Source organism: Barbus barbus (genome assembly GCF_936440315.1).
Source record: "Barbus barbus genome assembly, chromosome: 14".
Taxonomy (NCBI): Eukaryota; Metazoa; Chordata; class Actinopteri; order Cypriniformes; family Cyprinidae; genus Barbus; species Barbus barbus.
Genome location: NC_136742.1, coordinates 10453452 through 10478594, shown reverse-complemented (window position 1 = coordinate 10478594; position 25143 = coordinate 10453452). Strand labels below are relative to the sequence as shown.

General features: G+C 37.4%; 1 protein-coding gene across 4 annotated transcripts in view; it reads right to left on the bottom strand.

The window, feature by feature from the left end:
- Positions 1 to 816: 816 nt before the first annotated feature.
- The window catches only part of LOC306879732 (ras-specific guanine nucleotide-releasing factor RalGPS2-like), a 132388-nt gene continuing 108061 nt past the window's right edge, over positions 817 to 25143 (bottom strand). For 2 of the 4 annotated variants that reach the window (XM_079432890.1, XM_079432889.1), the window contains exons 10-20: positions 19262 to 19399; positions 19092 to 19182; positions 18170 to 18240; positions 17772 to 17913; positions 16685 to 16836; positions 16538 to 16592; positions 11191 to 11296; positions 8629 to 8721; positions 5688 to 5793; positions 5406 to 5497; positions 818 to 4220 (exon numbers count right to left, since the gene is read on the bottom strand). In XM_079432890.1, the coding sequence (XP_079289016.1) occupies positions 4191 to 4220; positions 5406 to 5497; positions 5688 to 5793; positions 8629 to 8721; positions 11191 to 11296; positions 16538 to 16592; positions 16685 to 16836; positions 17772 to 17913; positions 18170 to 18240; positions 19092 to 19182; positions 19262 to 19399 (1076 nt within the window). In that variant the 3' untranslated portion in view covers positions 818 to 4190. Of the gene's footprint in view, positions 4221 to 5405; positions 5498 to 5687; positions 5794 to 8628; positions 8722 to 11190; positions 11297 to 14875; positions 14954 to 16537; positions 16593 to 16684; positions 16837 to 17771; positions 17914 to 18169; positions 18241 to 19091; positions 19183 to 19261; positions 19400 to 25143 lie in introns of all 4 variants that reach the window. The other 2 variants (XM_079432887.1, XM_079432888.1) reach the window with 2 other exon arrangements.

The window sequence follows — 25143 nt, the reverse complement described above, 5'->3', positions numbered from 1 at the left end:
GTGTATGTCTTATCTTTTTATTTTTTTAAGATTAACTGTCTTTTAAGGCATTGTTAGATGCCATATATATATATATATATATATATATATATACACACACACATATAAAAAAACTGAATTGAACCGTCAAGCCAGAACATAATTTTTATTTTTTTTAAAGCTATTTACTGAACAACTAATTTGTTGATTCCTCAATAAACACCCATGACTTCATAAGACTCTGTGTTGTCCTCCTTAGAGCTTGACAGCAGTAGTCACCAACCTCTGCCATTAACCCGGGGAATTGTAGCAAAACTCCTTTTGTGTTTACTGCAAAACAATACCTATCTAGTGAAGCCCTTTTTGCGTAAAATGTAGTTTTATCAGAAACATTCTGTCCTCCTCCACCTCTCTGCAGTACAGTTTGCTGTACACTGTATATGCAGCTAAAAATACCCACTGAAAGACAAAGGATCACACATTTAAAAGTGGAACAGCACACCTAGATGCAGAGATTTATAAAGAATCACTTATTTTACTTTAACAGTAGAGACTACCGAGTTGTACCACTAGCTTAGGTGTGTACGCACACGCAAATGATGTTCAGAATCAAATATACCGCTTGTAGTATATACATTACTTACTGCATACAATGTGCAACAATACACATTAGTTATATGGTACATTATAACAAAACAAAAACTATATTAACTCTGATCAAAGAGATATTAAAAGTCATCATAATTACTTTTTGAGTGCCTTGCTGTAATTACATTCATATGCAATTCCGAACAAAGCCACATCCTCAGCCAAAAGAAGACACGGGGACCACTGGATTAAAAAACAATCAACCAAAAGTGTTTATTAGTTTTGTCCTGTCTGGAACCCAGGAGCACATCTCTCAGGTCAAAGGTCATAGCGCTACCCTGGGTCATGGGTCCCAGCCGGCATGGGGTCAGCCAGAGAGGTTATAAGGTGGGTGGGAGCAGGTGACACAGGATGGCACAGAGTGAGACACGCACACACACAAGGAAATTAATTTCTTAAACAACTCACTACAAATATCAGTCCGTTGTAATACACCACCACATAAAACAAGTGATGCGGTGAGGTTCAAACAGCCAAAGAAAGTGGCAGAGAAGATGAGAAGTCCATCTGTCAATATCACGTGTGTGTGTGCATGATATTATACGCATTGTACATATAAAGACAGTGAAACCAAATAGTACAAAGTATGCTGGAGATATAGAGAATCTCACTGAAAAGACTGAACATAACACATGAACTGTAAAGGAGAAAAAGACAAACCAGCAACAACAAAAATAACATTTATCATTACTGTAGTTAGGGGGAAAAACATCCATGAAATAAATGTCATGGACAATTTCATTGAAACTATTTCATTACTGTTCACAAAAAAAAGAGAGACTGAGAGAGAAAGAGATGTAGTGTGAAATAATAAACAACTGGAACAAAAACAATCCAGAAAAGGTCCAAAAATGTATTAGATAACAGAGGCAGCTTAATCACATTTCCCACTGTTCTTCTGTCTCCATTTATTAACCATACACAGTTTCTTGCTCGTACTCTTCCATAACGTCAACCCTCATCCTAACGCTTAGAGAAAGAAAACTAGAAAATGCCACAGAACCAACCGTATCATAATTTACTTTGGTCCAAGTCCCTGCTTGTCAAGATGCATAACTCATTTCTGTAAAATGTCTGGCGTGATGTTCCCCTACGTTTATTAAGAAAAATTCCCATTTCAACACCTTTCTCCTTTAACTCTTGCATGGTGCCAAGTTTATGTGGTTGGTCAAAATCTTCTGAAACTTCTCTGCCTGTGCTTTCACAACAGCTCAAAAATGACAATCCAGCCTCACGGGACTTTCACAGCTTGAACCAAAATAACATTCATGTTCATTTATCATGTAAACACTTTGTCGACAGCGTTTCGAGTGTCTCATTTTTCTGATTGACTCCCATAGCTTTTTTTCCCCTCATCTTTTATGTGGCAGAGCTTCAGATAGCTTTTTTACAACCCAAAGTGCTAATACTTGATATTAAAGGCTCAGAACAATACAAACGCATGTAAACAAAAACTACCCCAGATCAGCTAACCTGTCACAACCAGCATTTCTCAAATGTCTCAATATTGCCTGTGCTGGACACCCCATTTCCTATAAAATCCTCCCTTTTGGAATAAAGATACCTTACAAAAATATTGTTTTAAGAAGACAAGCAATGCAAGATGGCCAGTTTCCCATCCTCTACCTCAGCATCCAATCATCTCCACTCAAATCCCAAACAAAAACACCACAAAGGAAATGGTGATAACTTGTTATTGAAGTCAGGCCGAGTATAAACCAGTTGCCAACTCCTCCATTACCGTTTTTTCATGTCAATTTGGTTTATTATTGTCGGTCAAACAAAAACACTGCAGCACCTCGACACTCTGGAAGAAGTTTCTTGCAATCATCATCCAAGCAAAGTTGGATTCATGTCCTTTATTACCCAAGATCTTCCCATTTGAAAAACGACTTTGACATTCCACCCGACTGGAAACAGTAGAGCTGAGCCTGGAAAGACACACTGGTCCGTGAAATACAGAAGAACAGGAGGATCTAGTGAAATCGAAAGATAAAGATGGACCCATCTAATCGAACGTCTTGAGACATCCAAGTCCGGCGGGATAAGGCCCCCTGCTCCGTTACGCCTCAGAACGCTAATCGTTAGTTCTGAGCTTAACCGCCATAATCTCTTGTTCCCAGTAGAAACTGATAAAGCTGTTCTCTAAATGAGCAAACAAGAAGCTTTATGGCTCAACGAGAAGAAAGCCAAGTCATGGTGGCGTTACTTTCAAAATGAAAATGACAAAAACATACATAACATGTTAATGTAACAGACAATTTAAATAGTCTAGACATGTGCAACTATCCCAGTAATACTGAAATAAAATAATCAAATAAAACCACATTAAAGCAAAAGACATAAAAATAGCAGTGGGCCATTGATGCAGAGAAAACACAAGCAGTGCCTTATCTCCTGCTCCGATTCCCACCATTCACACTATTCCATTGGAAAAAAAACCTAAATATAATGGGACTAAATACAAGTTTGAGGATGTAAACCATCTGACATCTGCGCCCACTAACATTCACAGCTTAAAAAGTGTGTTTACGTAGGTGTGTCCTCATAAACGACTCAAAAAGCGAACAAACGATTCTTTTACTGTTTGACTGAACCTGTGTAAACCGGTGTGCTTATTGCAGATGTTTTGAAGCTGTACGAGTCTTACCATAAAGGAGTGGCTACAAACATCTTGTTGTTCCTGCTTGATGAGCTCTTCCATTGTCAATCTTTTCTTCCTACACACCCTGGTTTTGAACATCTTGGGTGCCTTCAAGCAAAACAAACATGTTTGTGTGTGTTTGTGTTGATATGAGCTAAAAAGAAGTTTGGAGAATCCCTAAAACAGCACAGAAGTTGAATAGAAACTTTCAGAAGATAAAGAGTTTCACTTCATCTGGAATTAGTAGAGTATCGGAGCCCTTTCTGGTTGCATTTTAATAAATGAGGGACTTCCATTTGCTGCAGCTGAACCTATTTGTGGAAAATCTTGTGTCATGCTTGCATTAGCCTAACTCAAGTGTGTGAAGATGCAATCAACGTCTTGTGCAGAGCCGGAGAGTTTCCTGCGTGTGTTTGGTCAAAGAAGAAGGAGCGCTGATTAGATTTACAAAAATAAAACTCAAGCAACAAACAAGGTAAAGAAGGTGTAAACAAACTCCAGAGGTCCATGAAGAGTCCTTCAAGAAGAGCCCAAGAAGAATCCAAGTTCATTGCTTGCTGGGAATCAGATGGAAGATGCAGGAAGTGTAAATGAATGTAAAAGGAAGGAGGAATCGGGTCCTTTCAGGTCAAACCAGCGGAGGGGACACCGTTGCTGCTGGGGGCGTTGCATCACTCTCTTTCACACACACATACACTCACACTCTGCTTGTTAAGGCAGTGTTGCTCGAGGAGTTTGCTGTGGGGTTCAGGCTGGGTAATGGCAGTGGAAAAGCTTCAATGCACACAAAACACGAGTCATTTGCTCTTTTATTCGTCTCTGGCCTCTCCTCCTTCCCCAGCGATCTTCATATTCCTCTGCTCTCCTGTCATCCGGCCACTCATGAGCTCTCCATGTGTTTGATTCGCCCTGATCTCACTCATTCGAAGGACATTAGATTCGCTGGAACCTGAAATGGAAAAAGAGAAAGTGACAATGTGAAAATCTGAAAGTGATCTGCATGATTTCACAAGATCCTGTACTGATATCTACTAGCCTATTCTATTCTATTTGAGATGGCGAATACTCTGGAGAAAGTTTGTAGATAAAAGTTCCATGAGGTCCTATCATTAAATGTCTATCCCAGCAAAAGTCCAAGGGCTTGAAATATCTTACAAATGCAAAAAAATGCAAGGTTTATATTTATAACTAGTTATAAGTGTTTGAGTGCAATCAAAATATGCACCAACTAGTGTCTGCAAATGTATAAAATACATTTGCATAATTAAAAATGAAAGATTTTTATAAAGATTTCTTTCAAATAAATGCTTTCTCTTCATCAAAATATCCTAAAAAACTAAACGTATCAATGTTTTCACAAAACTATTAAACAGCACAACTGTTTTCAACATTAATGAAAATAATACGTTTCTTGCAAATCAGCATATTAGAAAGATGCTGAAAAATTAAAAAGATGCACAAATACATATATATACATACATATATAAAATGATGCTGATTAAATTGGACATTATATCATGATCTGATAACTACAGGCTCATATTTAAAAAGCCATAATAATAATTCCTGTAGTTCTAGCTTGTAATGTAGTTAATAACTTTCTATAAAAGAGTAGCTTGACTGGAGTTTAACCCTTGTAAATAATGAATAGCTCATTTCAAACTAGCTTCTCCAACACTGCACTTGAAGGAAGTGTCTATTGAAATTCAAGCACTAGAGGGCAGTGTCATTGTTCAGTTTAATGAAGATCTAAACACCTGTGGATGAAACATGGTTTTGTAGGTCAGTCTTACCCATGTACTTGGAATCAAGAGGTTTCAAAACGCCATTATATGAAATGCTTTTAATTTGATAGATCCCACTGATACAGTCAGTGATTTGCTGCTTCAAAACCGAAGGTTACAGCAAAATGTTCCCACATTTATTTCAACACAATAGCATCTCCCGAGGAGCAATTCACATCTACAATTTATGCTAGAAATGCAGCCTTCGCATGGAAACGCTCTGAACAGTAAGTGCACACCGAAGGGCACTGAATGGTTTATATGGTGCATTTTCTCTACAAAGAACACTGAGATAAATACGCTCTGAGCTGAATAAATCAACACACACACACACACACACACACACTCACCTGTTGCCTGTTGCTTTGACAAGCTGCACTCAAGTGTTTGAACCACAGCAGAGCATTCATTCTGTTCCCTGCCTGGAACTTATACGAGTTTCCTGATGGCACACACACACACACACAAAAAGAATAATTAAAGAAAATTGCATATTATTATATACTAATTCTCATTATCGACTGAACAGATGTTTTGTAACAGGCTTAATTTCAGTGATAGTTCATGTCTCTTTGATCAAAACTTGTGATTTGTTGCTGTCCGAGTATAAGGCTTGTGATTGGCTGTCTCACCATGCTCAGAGTCGGTCAGCAGGAAGACGTCGGGATGCTCCGGGTCATCTGCCATCATGGCCATTAAGCCCAAAACAGAAACACTTTTGCTGGCGGTAGACTTGAACTGTGAAAAATAGTCAAAATATTAAAATGCTTTTAGAATTATTATTATTTTTTAAAATTCAATATACAATTTTAATTAAAAATTACATTAATGGCATTGCAATTTGTACAGAAATTAATTTATTTAATTTGAAATACTGTTATTATTTGTATTAAAAATGAACATTGCAGTCAAAATATTAAAATGCTTCTAATCTTTTTAAATATAAACATTTTAATTACAAATTATATTAATGACATTACAATTTATATAGACATTCATTTAACTTGAAATATTACAGCTATTATTATTATTAAAAATTAGAATTACAGTCAAAACATTAAAAAGTGCCTAATAATGTTTGTATTTTAATAAACATTAACAAACATTTTAATTACAAATATCAATTTGTACAAAAGATATGTATATTTTATTATTTACTATTATTAAAATGCTTCTAAACAGTTAATAATAAATTGTATTATAAATCTTATTGAAATGTATTTAATTTAAGGTCAAAATATTAAATGCTTCTAATCAAATTTTTATTTAATATAAACATTTAATTACTAATTATATCAAATGGCATTACAATTCTTAAATAAATATATTTATATTGAAAAATTATTATTATTATTATTACTACTACTTATTGTTGTTATTATTATTATTTAATTAATTAAACTAAAAAATTTACATCAATTTAACAGTTTTAATATAAGTATATACACATACAGCTTGGCGTCATTCTTGTGCACAATCCTGAACACATGTGTATCACAAGTATCAGCATAAGCAAGTAGCTTTGTGTGTATAAACATCTGTTAGTGTATGTGTATTGGATAGTGACATGTGCGTCTCATTAACACTGATAATGTGTGATAGCTGATGATGTCATCCATCTCATTATCTAATGACTGCAAACAGCTGCCCTCATTCAGCACTGAAGCCTGATTAATCAGCCATCCGGCATGCTGTGGTTAGCATCCTTCCTGGCTCCAACGACTCTTCCTCCCTTCTCTACACCTCCAGGACAGCATCGCATCTCTACAAACGCCACCCAAGGCTTTCTGTCTGATTGAGTCCATTCAGCGTAACTCTTCCTGGCTCACAGGATCCCTGTGTCTCCCAAACTCTCCTGCTGGACGGTATTAGAATGAGCATTCTCCCATCAGTGTTATACTGAAGTGATTACGTGATGATGTATCGGGCTGCAGGACACAGTGGCGCTCTCTTCCTCTCACATGAAGAGTGCCATCATTTCATCAGCTTCAGATGGACCACCCGTGGACTGTATAAAGCATACTACTCTAAACATCAGCCAGTTCCAATCTCACAGACGAACCACAACGAAACGTGGCAATGAGGGCGCTTGGGTTTTTATTAGTCCAAAGCATAGACTGTAAAAGCATGGACATTGACATCACCCGTAGGTTTCTGAAGAGCATTTTTGAAGCCCAAAGTAGGTGGAGTCAGCCGTCGCCATCTTGGCAAGCTCGTCACCACATGTCACTCCCGGACAATCAAAAATGGGCAAAAAGGCGGGACGTGGGTGGAGCTGGTTGCTGAAACCATGCCTTCCTAGCTCGCCAGTGGTGACCGCAGCGGCAATCCGCCTGTCACTCAACTGGCCACGCTCTTAATTATGCAGAACTTTAAGGTTCAATATAATTTAAACAGATGAGTTATAAAAAAAAAAAAAAAAAATTCAACTCACATGAAGGGCAAAGTTAGCTATATAGACCAAAACCACTTTTTGTACCAGGCTGTAAACATAAATTTTTTTCTGCTGTAAAGTTGGGCATTTTAACATGGGGAGCCTATGGGATTGACTTGCTTTTGGAGCTAGATGAATTGCAGTTTAAGTCAATTCCGTGTTGGTTTCAAGTGAGAGACCAGGGGGTTGCCGCTTGGTCCAAAGTTGGACTAAGAAAATATTTGTTAGGAACACCACTTTTTACATTGTTATCACACTTAAATTTCTATTTATATTAATTAATATTGATTCTCAGAATAATCTAAGTGTGCTTTTTTCTGTATTACATAAAATTATTTAAAAAAAAGTAGTGCAGTGTTCATCTATATTTTTTTAGAAAGAAAAAATATAGATTTTTTTTTTAATTTAGCAAGGACATTAAATTGATCGAGTGTGATAAATACATTTATAAATATATACATTAAAAAGTTTGTATTTGAAATTAACGCTGTTCATTTGAACTTTCTATTGATCAAAGAATCCTGAAAAAAAAAAAAAAAATCACAATTTCCACAAAAATATTAAGCAGCAAAACAACTGTTTTTAACATTAATAATAATAATAAATTTTTTGAGTATCAAATAGACATTAGAATGATTTCTGAAGGATCACATGACACTGAAGACTGGAGTAATGAAGCTGAAAATTCAGCTTTGCATCGAAGGAATAAATTACATTTTAAAATATATTCAAAAAGAAAACTGTTATTTTACATTGTAATAATATTTCACAATATTGCAGTTTTTTGTTGATAAAATAAATGCCTTGAGCATGAGACTTCTTTCAAAAACATTAAACATCTTGCCTAACTGAAACAGTTTTGAAGGGTAATGTATATTTAATTTAAAAAATTTAATCTAATAATAATAGTTATATTAATTAAAATCAAAAATCACATTAGACTAAGGCTAATTTCTTTAAAATTATAATAACATTTGCTTAGTCATAAAATATAAATCTTAATAGTTCTGAAATAGGCCTAATATTTTATAAGCTTCTTAAATATGGTCAATTGTTGTTGTTTTTTTGCCAGAATAAGCAACAATATGGTTTGTGAGACTACTGTGTGTTGGTATCTGTAATAGTGTGGAGAGACTCACATGCTTCCTCTCTGTGGCCTTGAGGGACTTGGCAGTATAATAGTAAAGCTGAGTACCACAAAGAGCCACCCAATACTTAGTCCACGCTGCCACCTACAGACAATACAAGAAAAACCAAACATTAGTCCAAACACTGAAGCGTACATACCCACATCACAGCAGTTTTCTCAGAAAGTAGTACAGAGAAGTAAATATATTGACCATAAACAATTATCAACCACTAAACTTAAAAATTAAATTAGACGTGCAATAATTAAATGTGCAACAGTCGCATTTTTTATTTCAGACGACAACCACAAACACCATTTCAAATACGCAGCATCATAGGAAGCCTATAAGTGTGTTTTATTTTCATGACTGAAATATAAAACTTTTTTCATAAGTACAAAATCCCCACAATGTCAGCTAAACATAATATATCAAGCTTGCGTGTGAGACATTTCCTGAGCAAGCATAAAATAAAATAGAAGGCCAAGAAGAAATCCCAACATATCGATCAAGATTAACCGAATGATATACTCACTTAATTATACGCCTATGCAAGAAAACAGAGCCAAAACTGTACAAACATATAGTTATCCAGTGTATGCACGTTTGAGTAAAAGGTCTAGAAAGACAGAGATACGCAGATTTAGTAGCAGATCAAGTATGTGCAGGAGATGTGGGTTTTTAAAGGCCTCTCAGCTCCCATTACTGGACTTCAACGCAGTATCTTTTACTGCCTTGGCTCCCTTCACACACTCCTCTCTGAGGAAACCACGGGGTTTGATGGGGCTAATGGAGAAATGACTGACAGTTAAGAGAGCAAAAGATGAAAGTGCAGATTATGATGAGAGGGCAGAGAGGAAGAGACGTAATGACAGAGATGGAGGAGTGCAGACAGAGAAACGTGCTCGAGCAAAGGATCCCAACTGGTTTTGATTTTACACTGGACATCAAGTAGTGACCCACGGGACACGGCATCACAATACGGTGCGGGGCGTAACATTTCTGTCTCACGCTTGAGGTATTCGGCCAATCACAATGCACTGGCTAGCTGGCCAATCAAAGCAAGCCTCGCTTCTCAGAACGATGAGCTTTGTAAAAATCGAAAGGCGGGGCATAGAGGAGCAACAATAATGTACAGTATGTGGAAAATAATGTGTTTTTTGAACCTTAAACCGCATAAACACATTGCATTACACCAAATACACAAAATAATGTTCTTTTTAGCAACGTCATATGACCCCTTCAACACCGTTAGGTTGGCCACCCCACTCACAAGAATTGCATTTATTTAGACGCAGAACGTCTTTAAGATCACATCAAACAGGAGACGTTTCAGACGCACACTCCAGTTCGCCTCAGTGCCAGACGCTAGTCAAACGAGCATGGGAAAGCGTGAATGAAACTATGAGCATGCGTGCCAGATCCGCATCAAATTCAGTAGAGGCAGCTCTTATAGTAATAGCAGCCAAATAACCCAACAACGCAGATGCTGTGATGTCTGTTAATCAAAGAACAAATAAAAAAGAGAAAATCAATAACTTTTGTAGCTTTGAAAATTCATTCATACACTAAAAAATGCTGGGTTAAATACAACCTAGTACTAGGTAAAATATGGATAAACCCAGCGATTGGGTTGTTTTGATCCACTGCCCAGAAGGTTGGGTTAAACATTTAACCCAACTGTTGGTTGAAAACAACCCAATTGCTGGGTTTGTCCATATTTTACCTAGTACTAAGTTGTATTTAACCCAGCGTTTTCTAGAGTGTATTTAATTTAGAATGTAGTTTTTGATCATTTTATTTAAATTTCTGTATATTTCTTACTTGCTGAAGTGCACAGGTAACTAAATATGACATTTATTATAAAGGGTTTACATGAAGATTGTTTTAAGTTGACTTAGTTGTTATTTTTTAAAGTCTAATAAATATTCAAATTGATAGCTCTCAATTATACTGTAATGCTGAATGACTGTAGTCAAATGGTTAAATATTTAGAAAAAGAGAACAATTAGAGACATCAGTAGTGGTATCAGTGATGTTTGCCTTCAGTCAAAAAAGACGCCATTGAACAAATGTTAAAAATACCCTATGTTGTTACTACATTAATTTGAATACTGAATGTGAAATTATTGCAGTATAAAAGTACATTAAAAAAACTTTAACGTTAGGTGGAATTAATCGCGATTAATCTTACAAAAAAATGTTTTTTAAATCGACTGACAGCACTAAATATAATATATAATATACTAATATATAATATAACATAACTTTAAAAAGTGTAATACTGTGCCAAGTGTCAAATGAACATGTATCAAAATAGTTTTATTGGATACACAGGTTTTGTTTTCAACAATAAATAGAAGTGTGGAAAACATTTTCATCTTATTTATTTTTTTTTTTTAAGAAAATGGCTTCTTTATTTCGGTTCGCTAACAATGCATTGTGTTTTGTTGCATTTTATTATTTGCATTTGGCACCACTTTGGAAAATAACAGAAAAGAGAGTGATCAAGATCACAGGGAGAGTTTATGAACAGGAGACAGATGAAGAGTTGCAGCGGTGTCGTGCTCTCACCGTGGGTTTCTTGCCCTCCTTGAGGACTGTTTTCCTGCGTAAGACCCCCTGAACTGTGATGGCTCCTGGGTACAGATGCACCGCCAGCTCCTCCGACTCTGCAGAGCTACACACACACACACACACACACACAGGCTTGACTGAAATACGGGGGACATGTAACACTTAAAAAAATAAAATAAAATAAAAAAAGACAGAAACTTGCAGATCAAGTGAATATATTTGAAACCCCCCCGAGTTATGATGTGAAGAAAGTGATTGTTTGAGAGAAAAACTCATTTGTAAGTCGCTTTGGATAAAAGCGTCTGCTAAATGACTAAATAATAATAATAATAATAATAAAAAGAAAGCAACTGTGAAAAACTGAATAGTTCATATTGACTAATATCCATCTTAAGGGGATAAGTTCACCCAAAAATAAATTATTTCATCATTTACTCAACTCATGTCATTCAAAACATGCATAAAGTCAATGATATAAATCCAAGAACTTTGATTTGTGAAAAATAAATAATTTAGACAATGAACAGGATCAACTAATTCAATAAAAATCTCAAAATAGTGATTGCTCTATGAACTCTCATTAACCTGCCAAGTAGTTACAATTCTCATTGAATATTAACTTTAATTTCAATCTTTTCCTACTGCATGACTGTTTTTTTTTTGTGCATCAGTAAGGAAAGTGACAGATTCGAAATGAGGGTGAGTAAATCATGACTTTCTTTTTTGGTGAACTATTTGTTTACTTCTGGTACATGCATTATTATTATTATTTTTTTTGTTTGTTTGTTTCTCTTATTTTTTTCTCTGCTACTGCATACTGCCAAAAGCATTCTCTTTTCACAAGTACAGAAACAAAGCAACTCCACCGCCTACAATGTTGTCTACAGACATTTCAGAGCCACAAAACATTCCTTTATTATCTATTTCTAAATCTACAAATAAAAGAACAACAGCATTACATTCTTTAAGATTATGTTACCGTCTCGTTGTTCGGTCTCACTGAATTGGCTTTGGTTTATTTTCATTTACAGTAGGATCTAAAAAAATCCCCCCTCAAACTTAAAGCCTTGACACTACTGTACATCAGCATATTTCTCACAAACACACTTCTGTGGCATTTTAAAGTCCACTTAGTGAAGGTTTTCTTAATTCTGTTTCCATGTGCACTTCCATGTTGGCTACTGCACCTTTAAGACTTCAGTTTGTAGACGACCTCTGTTATGATTGGGTAATCCAGCCAAATGTGAACTACATAATACAGAAAAATTAAAATTGTTGATATGAAAAAATGGTGGTCATGTGTTAACCATAAGCACCATATGTGCTTCATTACTGAACAAGCTCTTTCTATTTATTTTTAAATACCGGATAAATTTAGCCACACAGAAACGCTGTCTGAGAGGGTTTTAGCGTACTGTGCTTTGATGTGCAGTACTCTCAGCATGGTAAACCCCTGTCTGAGAAGTTGAGTCTTAAATTAAATTTACCCTTTTTAAAGCACCGCTGGGGTCATAAGAGCACTGCTTGTGTAACAAATTCACCACATTCAACAATAAATGTCAAGACAATTACTTTCAGACTTCAAATTTTCTGCTGTGAGCAATGTTCCCTTCATTATTTACATTATCTATAGGTCTGCATCTGAGGTAATAGCTATTTAGTCTATTTATTTGTTGAATTATCCTACTGCAGGGCTACACTATTCAGTTTTTAACCGTTCATTCAGTGAAACTTTTTAAAAAACATCTCGAGACCACTGTTCCATTGATTCACAATTACAATTTAATTGTTTTTGAACACAAGAACTCGTCTAAAGTGAAAAGCCTCTAAGAGCTGTGTCTGATGGACTCATATGTGCATGCATTTACTGATATTGTAATCAAAATGTTATAACTGGCAATGCAAGGCTGCAGTTTAGCCCATCACATTCTTATCTGCTTCTACTGCAGTATACAAACACTCACATTTCACAATCCAATCAACAGCTGCTGGATAAAATCAAGTCCTGTCCCACATGATATTCTTGTTTGATAATCAAAAACTAAAAATGTACTAATCTTCAGGCCATCCAAGATAAGGTTTTTTTTCCCATCTGAACAGATTTGGAAAAATTTAGCATTACATCACTTGCTCACTTACAGTGAATGGATGCCATCAGAATGAGCCAAAACCGTTAAGGAGGGATGATCTGGGAAGAGATCCAGTCAGACCAAAGCTCCTATAGCTTAGATGCGCACATGTGAACTGCAACATAACTTGCTGATCTATCTGGCGGGATATAAACTAGCATACACTTGATGCACGTCTCATGAAATATTCAAAAAAGTCAATGTCTGGGAGTAAGAGAAGAGCAGGCATATGGATAAATTTGAAAAAGTGTGACATCACAAAAGAGAACTCGACTCGATCAGTCAGTAAACGAGTACTGCATTAAGATCTGTTTCTCGTTTCGTTTCTGTTTTGAGAAAATCACTCACTGCTCTTGACTAAATCACTTTAGTAGCCCAAATAGGAATTAATCTAAATTAAATTGATATAAATATGTCTGGTTGAAAGAACGAAGAATGTAAGCAACTCGTTATAAAGTTTGGAAATTTTATGCATTAGACTGGAACTAAACCCATTTTAGTCAACTAAATCTACTGTCTATTGAAATCTTATTTAGTCGACTAAAACTGGACTAAAACAATTCAAATGACTAAAATATGACTAAAACTAAATGGCATTTTAGTCAAAAGACTATGACTAAATCTAAATCAAAAGTTTCTGTCAAAATTACAAAACACAGCGTTTCACAATACATTAACTGATGGACTGGCGTCATGTGGATTTCTTGTGGATTATTATGATGTTTTTGGACTCTCATTCTGACGGCACCCATTCACTGCAGAGGATCCATTAGTGAGCAAGTGATGCAATGCTAAATTTCTCCAGTGAAGAAACAAACTCATCTACATCTAGGATTGGCTGAGGGTGTGTACATTTTCAGCAAATGTTCATTTTTAGGTGAATTATTCCCTTAGGATTACTAGTTTACTATTTATTTAGATAATCCAATAACTAGTGAATTTTCACACAATCCTAGTTTGATATCAGAATGTTGAATTTCTGTTGTTTATAGGTGTGGTCACATTGGCGAACTTTGTAAGAAGCACAGCTGTTGGTCAACTAATTGAACCTGATGCAAAATCCATGTAGGAAATCTTTCGTCCTCACACAAAATTGCCTATTGCAACACTAAATGTGACCACACCTTAAGGGTTGTTCACAGTGATGGTGCTTTTAGCTCTGGCGGTCGCCAACTGGCTGTGTTGTAGGGAATAAATCAACATTAGTTGTTCAAACCCTTGTTTCAAAAGAGAAACATTTCGTTTTCCCATGTGTTTCTTTAGAACACTGCAGCAAGTGTCGTGGTGAGAGGAGCCGTGTGTGTGTTTGGAGAACAGAAAAGAGGAGCAATCGGAAGAGATGCTTCAGTGGCTTTTGGAGGGTTTGATTAGTAGCAACAAGCCACGACTGCAGCATAAGAGTCAACATCACACACGTGATTCAGAAAAGCCCACCACCTGATTCCACAGCAAGAAAGCACACACTGCACACTGCGACGGCAATAGCTCCCCAGTTGTTCAGGGTAAGTCGGACAGAGAGCGACCCGGCGGGGGTCGGAGGGTTGTTGAGTTACCTGCTGGGCCTGAGCGCTCCTCTGCAGGAAATGCGGCCCACTCTGCTGACGGGGCCCAGAGAGTGGTAGAATCGAGTCCTGTAGAGTGTCAGTCATAGCGAGGCAGTGGTCAGTCACAGCCCTCACACATAACACACAGTACAGGCTGTGCTAGAGCTCTGCAGCCTGTACTTTTCTTAGTCTCCTTCTGTGGTCTAAAGACTCTGGCTAACATGACACGTGTAGTCAACCGATATAGGTTTTTTTAATAATAAATGTAATACCTAGAAAGCAGGGTGACCAATACGGTGTCAATATATTTACAAAGACGCCAAGTGCTTATTTTGCGAAAATGACCGGCAGACTGTACAATATCACAAATGGCTAAAAAATAAATAAAATAAAATAAAAATAAATTCCATGAAAGAATCCTGAAAAAAACTGTATCAAAAATATATTTAAAAACAATTAAAAATATTAAACAGCTTAAGATCTTCAATAAAAAAGACTTGAGCACCAAATGCGTATTACAATATTTTCTGAAGGATCATGTGACACTGAAGGCAGAATAATGACTGCTGAAAATTCAGCTTTGCATCACTGTAATAAAACCTTTAAATATTAAATATTAAATAAACAAAACATATTTCAAATTGTAAGAATATTTCACTTTTTTTTTGACAGCCAAAAAAAATAAACAGCCTGGGAGAGAATAAATTTTTTTTTTCAAAAACATTAAAACATTTTGAACGGTATTGTAAATATTAGACCATAAATATTCAGAATTCTGCTGAACCAGATTTATGTAAATAAGTATTAAATAAAACAATAAATAAATAAAACCATAAATATAAGCAACATATTTTTACTCAAAAATATGTAAAAACAGGAAATGTGCATTATGCAGTAATAAGGCTATTGGCAGATTTTGGAATTGACACTTCTGACACTTTTGATAATCTCAAAATGGTCAAATTAATATACGATTATTAAAATACGATTATTTGTAATTGATTAAATTCCTATTTTTTATATAAAACAGACTATCTTTTCAGAACACAGGAAGAGACAGAAAAGGGGGCTTTGACATGTATTTAGTGTACACCTGATGCAGCATGGTAAGCAGCGGCCGTCACAAATGACTCTCTCATACTCTGTTCCTGTCACAGGAAGTTTATCTCATTAGCTACAATAGAGGTATAGCACTAATGAGGGAATATGATGATCATTTGCGGTCAGAGGAAAGCACAGGCAGCTGAGGGTCACAGAACACATTCTTCTCTGCCAAAAAACACACATTCTAGTGCAAAGGTCCTTTTACATTCACATGCTGAAGCTTGTCTTAGCCCAGGTGTCCAATTATGGGAAACTAGACTCTCAAAGCAGGTTTATGTCACGTTTGAGATGGTCAACGCATTATAAACAATCAATTACAGATTAAATAATCAAAAGCTGTATTAGATAAAAGTGATTTTGTTAAGTTAATGATGATGATGATGAAAAGAAGCGCTGGAAGAGTCTCTGTTAAGGAGGGTTTGTGGGGAGCGGGAAGGGTTATGTTAGATTCCAGCATGTTCCATGATGACATGCTGTGTCCATATGTACTCAAGCATGTGGTCATGTATGTGCACATGAAACTGTCCTTGACTGGGTTTGCAAGTGGGAATGTTTTAGAAGACTCACCTCTCAAATGCAGGCCAAGACATCTCCTCACTGAGCTCCGATCCTTCACTGCTTCCTGAAATCATAAGATAATGACATATATTGATAAAAAAGAACGATCCAGTCCATGATCCAGTAGCTTTACGTGTGTGTGTTTGTGTGTTATACCCAGTGAAATGCCGCTAGACAGTGTTGAGCTCTCCGCTTGCCCTCGTGTGGGAGTGTGACTTTCCAGCACGCTGTCGTCCAGCAGGTGTCTGGATCCGGCGTTGGGGAACGTGGCGCTTTTAAACTCCACCGTGTTCGTTTTGTGGATAAAACTGCAGCACACACAGGAAAGAGGTGAAGTCAAGTTTGAAATGTTTTCTTGATCAACAGTGACAAATCTGTTAAGAAACCAGAAGAATATCACATATAGAGCTTGTACATTTTTTTTTATAAATAAATACAAGGCGGATCCTTTTCAGGGAGTTTCTGCTTTATGCTACACAGTGTTTCTATGAATTATACTAATGAAACAAAGTTAGCAAAGCAGTGATGTAAAAGACATCAGAAACAGTCATTCAGATTTGTAGCCTGAATGAAAATTAGACTGTGAGGAACAAAACTAAATTTCAGTCAATGCCAAATTGCACTGCTGCTGCTAACATGTCAGGCAAAACACTGAAAACATACATACATAAGTATGATTTTGACCTATTCCAACTCAGGTCTTGACCTATTGATCAATTCTGTTGAATTGATTTTAATTAAATTGTAGTAAAACTATTTTCAATAAGTAGCTTCCTTTTTAAAAAATCAATCATTCGTAATAATTTGCAAAGAAAAATTCCAACAATCCTTAAAACTGGGACTCTCAAGATGAACATCTTATTTTTAAAATAAATGTTATCTGTTTAAAATTAAACAAAACAAAAAAACTGATTGTTTTAAATAAACAAACAAATTATTAAATACACACATACATGCATATTTCTGAGCACCAAATGTATATCTTTGTAATTGATATATTTTACTTATTTATGTTAAGTGGCAATTGTTTCCACAAATTTTCCGTAAACAAATAACATGGTGAAGGACTTTAAGACTTTATTTCACTGAATGCCTTGTTTTTATTTGTTGTATATGGCACCAATTCCAACTATTGCCTATAAACTTAAAGAATGACTAAAGGTACTGAAGTAGACAGAATAAACTCAGACACAAAGGAGTGGGTGTTGCATGCAAATGAACGGAGGATAGGAATCAAACGCACTTGTAGCCGAGGCTGTGGCACTTCCTGTGTCCGTAGGTGATGAGGTTCCGGGGTGAAGGTGGCGTCGGCGGGACTTTAGGCAGGGCACCTTCAGCAACATTACCACGACGACCACATAACGGTGACGCAGATGTGTCTGGACCTGTGTCACAAAAAAAGTGAACACACTAATCATTACCAAGAATGAGTGACATTGAAGGTCTTCAGCTTTGGGGAGGGAAAATCTGAACCAATGGGACTTCACTGTGGCCAGAGCAAACTCAACATGAATAAAATCCAAACGTCTGACGAAATGTTGTCACATCATGGCTGCATCTGGTTAGGATAACAACTCAGAAGAGATGTATGGCATGACGCCTGGTTAGCATTAGTGTGTGTGGGCCGCAAACGTTTCTCACCTGTGAGGTCCTCTCTAGAGGCAGTGGTGCGGGGTGTGCTGGTAGCTGGTGGCTCGATCTTTAGGGACAACCTGATACATATACAAACATGAGTATCAGTTACAAACTAAAACACACTAAAAAATATAACATACACTACTGGTCAGAAGTTTGGAATAATTCATATTTAATTATTTAATTATTATTATTTTTTTAAAGACGTCTCATACTCACCAAAGCTGCATTTATTTGATTAAAAATACAGTAAAAACAGTAATATTGTGAAATATTATGACACGTGTCCTAACTACATGTGACGCTACAGCGACTAACTGTCTGGCTGTCCACACCAGACGCAACACGACAGAATCGATCAAATATCACAGCCAATCAGAAGCGCGTGTGGGCGGGCTCTCTCTGGAAGCGCACTGCACTCGCAATGAAATTGATAAGATCCAATTCATAAATATGAAACATTTTTAACATTATTAAATGTACACATACTGAGTGATGGATATCATCTTTGTTATGGAAAACGCTTGTTGGTTCACACTGAATTTGCAGTTTTAACGTACATGTTTGCTTTAATTTATTTTCAAGATCTGACGTAAACTTTCTGTTGCTTTCACTATGGCTATAAATGTCACGCGAAATGATATTCATACTCACATTAGACACTTTTGGGATTGAATAAAGCACATAATAAGTACCTGAGATTATCATTGTCATTGTTTGTATGTAGCTGTTTCCATAGAAACCATTTCTAAAGTAGAAATTTCGCATGTTGTTCATAATATTACTCGTTTTACTGCATTTTCCATCAAATAAATTCAGTCATGGTAAGCATAAGACACATTTCTTTCAAAAACATAAAAAAAATATTAATTATTCCAAACTTTTGACTGGTAGTGTATTATTTAATACACACGCAGCTCCTGCTCACTTATAATTGTCGTCCTCCACAAACTTCTGTAACTCCTCAATGTAGCGAACAGAGTTGAGATACTTCTGGACATGCGGCAATACTGGGATATCTAAGACAGAGGGAGACATGAATTCACTGTTACTTCTGTTCATTTGCCAAAGTAAACAAACACGCAATGTGATACGCACCATATTCAACGGATCTCTGCAGGTCTGAGATGATTCTCAGAATGTTGTTCATCAGGTTGGAACGCTGTTCGTTTTCCAGAATGCTGCCAGTGGAGGGATACGCCGAATCGATGTAGGTCAGATCAGACAGATATATACCTGCAAATACACAAGAAAGTCATTTTTTGGCCACAAAGTCTATAGTAAAATGACAACTGAAAGTCTTTTATTTAAAATTTTAAATTTTTAGGACTAATTATTTTTACAACAATCTTCTTTAATTTTGTTTGTAGCTTTAAATATTCTCTTCATTTCTCTTTTCCTATCAGACAGACAGGCTTTTTATGGCCCGTCTACACAGCGCTTATTTCATACTGAGTAAATATTTGGATTAGTGAGGAACATTATGTGCAGGAAGTATCTGCATTAGGAAGAAATATATGCAGCTTCTGGAGAAACATTTGGCATCATGTAACTGACAGTGTGTGAATATTGATGATACGTGTTTGTGACAGCATGTTCTTAAGAATATAAGCTTGGGGACTGCAAACAAGCTCCGGTTCGTTACAGACATTACATCAGAGCATCACATCTGTGATGATCATCAAAAACAACAGTACACAAGCCATGTGGATGACGGCAGGACAAATGAAAGATTCAGAAAATAATTAGAGGCAAATCAATCCCAGAATTCAGACTGATTTAAAACAGACAATGGAAGAGAGAGCAATGTAAGCGTTGTTTAAATTATCATCAGGGAAATCAGGGTTAACATAATAAATATTCAAGTATTCAAGATGGCGCCGCTTTGTTCGGACGCCGTCCAGGTCGCTCCGCTAAGATTGTGTTTTTATTTACTTTTTTACTTAGTTTTACTTTCTCTTTTTACACATCTCACGTCGGCACTGATCACCTATAACAAAGAAACCCTTTTGGACATTGGAAACCGCTACACCAACCTGTTCCAGGACACTTTAGCCACGAATCCAGCATGGCCTCTGGAGATTCTTCGGAAAGCAGAGATGAACAATAACCCCCCCGAGGCGAAGGATCAAGAAACACCGCGGGAAACGCGCTGGGATTCGAGTCAGACTCAGGAAAAAGGCTCACAGTCCTCCTCTTCCGAGCATTCTACTCGCAAATGTCCAATCCTTGGAGAATAAGATGGACGATCTTAGAGCCAGGATTAGTTTCCAACGGGACATAAGAGACTGTAACATCCTTTGTTTGTCCGAAACGTGGCTTTCATCCTTGGTCCCGGACACTGCTGTAATGCCAAGTGATAACTTCTCTGTTTTTCGGATGGACAGAACAGCAGAGGCCAGAAAATCCAGGGGTGGAGGAGTGTGTTTCATGATTAACAAGAAATGGTGTGATCCCAGGAATATCTCCATTCTGTCGCGTTTCTGCTCGCCTCATCTGGAACATCTTTCCATTATTTGCCGCCCATTTTATATGCCCCGGGAGTTTTTATCGGTCATTGTTACTGCTGTGTACATTCCACCACAGGCAGACACCGGCTTGGCTTTGTCTAAGCTTCACGATGTGCTCAGCGGCTACATTAACAAACATCCTGACGCTGCCTTTATCATCGCGGGGGACTTTAACAAAGCCAACCTCAGGCAGAACTTTTATCAACATGTATCCTGTCCAACTAGAGGACCAAATACACTGGATCATTGCTACACTCAGTTCAAGGATGCCTACAAAGCCCGCTCACTACTGGCTTTTGGCAAATCGGACCATGCCGCCATTTTCCTCACAGTGGAATATAAACAAAGGCTCGTTCAGGATCCTCCGGTGCAGAGAGTAGTGACGTGCTGGTCCTCCCACTTAGAAGCTATGCTGCAGGCGGCTCTTGATGACGTCGACTGGGACATGTTCCGGGCGAGTTCTTCTGACGTCAGCGAGTTCACGGATGTAGCATTAAGCTTTGTAAACACGCTAACCGAACAAGCCACAGAAACAATAACGATAAGGACATTCTCCAATCAGAAACCGTGGGTGGACAGTACAATCCGTGCTGTGGTTAACACACGCACTACCGCTTACAATGAGGCTCTTCTGACCGGGAATATGAGCGAGTACAAAGCATCGTGCTATGCTCTACGACGCGCAGTAAGAGCCGCTAAATACCGATACAGAGAGAGAATTGAGTCTCATTTCCAGCTCAATGACTCTCGACGGATGTAGCAGGGACTGAGGACCATCTGTGCCTTCGGAAACAAATCCTCCGCGGAGGTGAGAGCAGATCCGTTGCTGGCCGACGAGTTAAACACCTTATTCGGCCGCTTCGATTGCAACGGCGGCAGCGCATCAGGAAGAAGCAGGCAGAGCAGCGATGATCCTGTAATCACCGTGTCGGAGGATGAGGTTCGGCGGGCGCTAAAGAAAGTGAACGTCAGGATAGCAGCTGGACCTGATGGGATAACCGGCCGTGTTCTGAGGTCCTGCGCCGATCAGCTCGCTGGTTTGTTCACTTCCATCTTTAATGAGTCCCTTGCTACCTCCGTGGTTCCCACCTCATTTAAAAAATCTGTCATAATCCCTGTGCCTAAGAACAATAAACCCTCTTGCCTGAATGACTATCGCCCAGTTGACCTCAAATCTATAGTCATGAAGGTTTTTGAGAGACTTGTAAAGAGCCACATTTTGCTCCTCCATACCTGATACTTTGGACCCTCTTCAGTTTGCCTATTGCCCAAACAGATCTACGGACGATGCCATCTCTCATGTCCTCCACTCTTCCCTCACACACTTGGACAGCAACAATGGGAATTATGTAAGGCTGCTATTCATTGACTATAGCTCAGCTTTCAACACTATAGTCCCCATCAAGCTGGCTTCTAAACTCACAGACCTCGGCCTAAACTCCTCACTCTGTGACTGGATTCAAGACTTCCTCACCGGCAGACCTCAAGTGGTGAAAGTTGGCCAGTTCACCTCAAACTCCATCACTCTGAACATAGGAGCCCCACAGGGCTGTGTCCTGAGTCCCCTGCTCTACTCTCTCTATACGCATGACTGCGTGTCCTCTCACAGCTTCTCATCTATTATCAAATTCGCTGATGATACTGTGGTTCTGGGCCTCATCTCCAACAACGATGAGACTGCATACTTGGATGAGGTAGAGAGACTCACATCATGGTGCCAGGACAACTGTCTCTCTCTGAATGTGAGCAAAACTAAAGAGCTGATCATGGACTTTAGGAAGAGACAGCAGCAGCCCTACACTCCTCTTATGATAAGTGGGACCCCTGTGGAGATAGTGAGCAGCTTCAAGTACCTCGGTGTAAACATCTCCGAGAACCTGACTTGGACTACACACATCCAAACACAGGTTAAGAAAGCCAGGCAAAGACTGTACCATCTGCGACAGCTGAGGAAATTCAGGGTCTCGCCAGCAATCCTGAAAACTTTCTATTCAAGGACCATAGAAAGTGTATTGACTCAGTGCATCTCAGTGTGGTATGGAAACAGCTCAAATCAGGACTGCAAAGCACTACAGAGAGTTGTGCGCTTAGCAGAGCGCATCTCAGGGTCTGCTTTCCCCTCTCTGCAGGACATCTACCTCAAACGCTGCAAAAATAGAGCTGTTAAAATCATCAAGGACTCTAATCACCCTGGTAACCGTCTATTCACTTTGCTTCCATCTGGTAAGCGCTTCCGTAGCCTGATGGCAAAAACTGAGAGATTTATGAGGATCTTCTTCCCCCAGGCCATCAGGCTCCTAAACTCTAACTCTGTGTCATAACATCACTTGACTCCATGTTAATATCAATATATCTATAAGCTATTCAGAATTTTTTCTACCTCATATTGCTGCTATTTAAATACCCTGTACAACTTTTTTGCACATTCCTGTTATATTACTATGTATGTCAACAACATACTGACCTGCACATTTATATTTATATTTTTTTATCTTTTATTTTATTTTATTCTTTTATTTTTTTCTACTTTTATTTTTCTTAATATTTGTATTCTATACAATTGCACTGTCCTTGGAGCGGACCTGACTTACATTTCACTGCTGGTTATAATCTGTATAATTGTGTATGTGATGAATAAAAATCTTCAATCTTCAATCTTGAATCTCTACAGTCCTCTGCCAAACAGCCTGCAGCACAAACAACGTAGCAGAGCAACACTGACATAAAGCAGACTGAACCCCTCAATAACTTACAATAACATAACGATTAGATTAGTAACAGAAAACTGTGCTGTAGTGTGGGTGGACACTGAGAGCTGTGATTGAAAGTGCAGTGGGTGGAGTCAATCAAGTGCTTGACAGCCCCAGATCTCTAAATCAGATGACTTCCTCAATTATAATCATGACTAACAAAACTGCTAACACATAGATTCTAAATACATATAAAAATAATAAGAATACACATTTCAACCCACAATACATACTGTTCAAAAGTTTGTAATATTGTAAAATATATTACAATAAAAATTTTAAAAAGTAATTTATTCCTGTGATGCAAAGCTGAATTTAACATCACTACTCCAGTCTTCTGTCACATGATCCTTCAGAAATCATTCTTATATGCTATACTAAAGAATATTTCTTATTATTGTAAATTGTGCTGTTTATTTTATTTTTTTCTGGAAACCAGATACATTGTTTCCCAATATTTTTTAATGAATAGAAAGTTCAAAATAACTGCATTTATGTGAAACAGATGCCTTTTCTGTCAATTCTGAGAAACTGAATGAATCCTTGCTGAATAAAAGTGTTAATGTCTTTCAAAAATCTTACTGACCCCAAATCTTTTGAACCGTAGTGTGTCATTTTATCATCAATGCAATGTATAAAGTGAAAGAGATCTCAAAGAGAGATCACTGCTTTATGAATGTCAGACAAAGCTCAGGCACAAGCTAAATATTATTGTGGGAAAGCAAAATGGGAGAAAATCTCTACCGAACAGGAGACGTCTGTCCATTTCCTTAACACCTCATTTAATAGGGTGAAGTCCAGCCATTCAGGCATCACGCTCCCATTTAAACACCTCTGCAGATCCCACACACACACATACTAACTCAACATAAAACACAGACGTCAAACCCATACTCAAACTACTACTGCTGACCAGCGCTCAAACAAACAACCAGGGAGAAACGCATACAAATAAAGGAAACATTTACACAGTTGGATGGGGGGACATTTCTTTCAGTATGAAATGATTTACATAAATTACTGCAATAATTACAGAAAACACATTTGAATTGTCCTTTAGTTTGTAACAACAAATAAAAATAGTGTTTAAAATAATGCAAATAATTACAGTAAAAGTCAAGCGGTTCTAGAGGCACTGAAAGAAAAAATGTGGAACTTCTATTTAACCTGTAAACTTATAAATTGTCATTTTTCAGTACAACTACTGTTCTAGGATGAATCTCTGTTTAATGTGTCACTGTCATAATTTCTGTGAGTGGATTTTATTTAAAATGATCTATTTCTGGAAAAATCGCTTGTATTATATGAAAAAGAGCGTTCACTGCCATTACATGCTCATGACAGGAGTTGAAAGACTGTATATAATGTTACATAGACCAGGTTAGAAAGCGATTTTATCTCACTAGTCTCATGTAAACACATGTAATATGTTTACATTTTGTGGGTGTACAATCAAAACCATGTCTATTTTAACATTTATTCCAGCTCAGTGGCTCGCCCCCAAAGACCTCTATTCCTTTAGCTATGGAAAACTAACACTAAGAAAGCTTAATGTACTTAAAGGGATAGTTCACCCAAAGACACAAACGTGTCGTCATTTTCTCACCATTATGTTGTTCCAAAAGATTTTTAAAGAACATTTCAACTGTTTTTGGCCATACAATGAAAGTCAATGGGGTCCAAACAAACAAACACTGGACCCCATTGACTTTCACTGTGT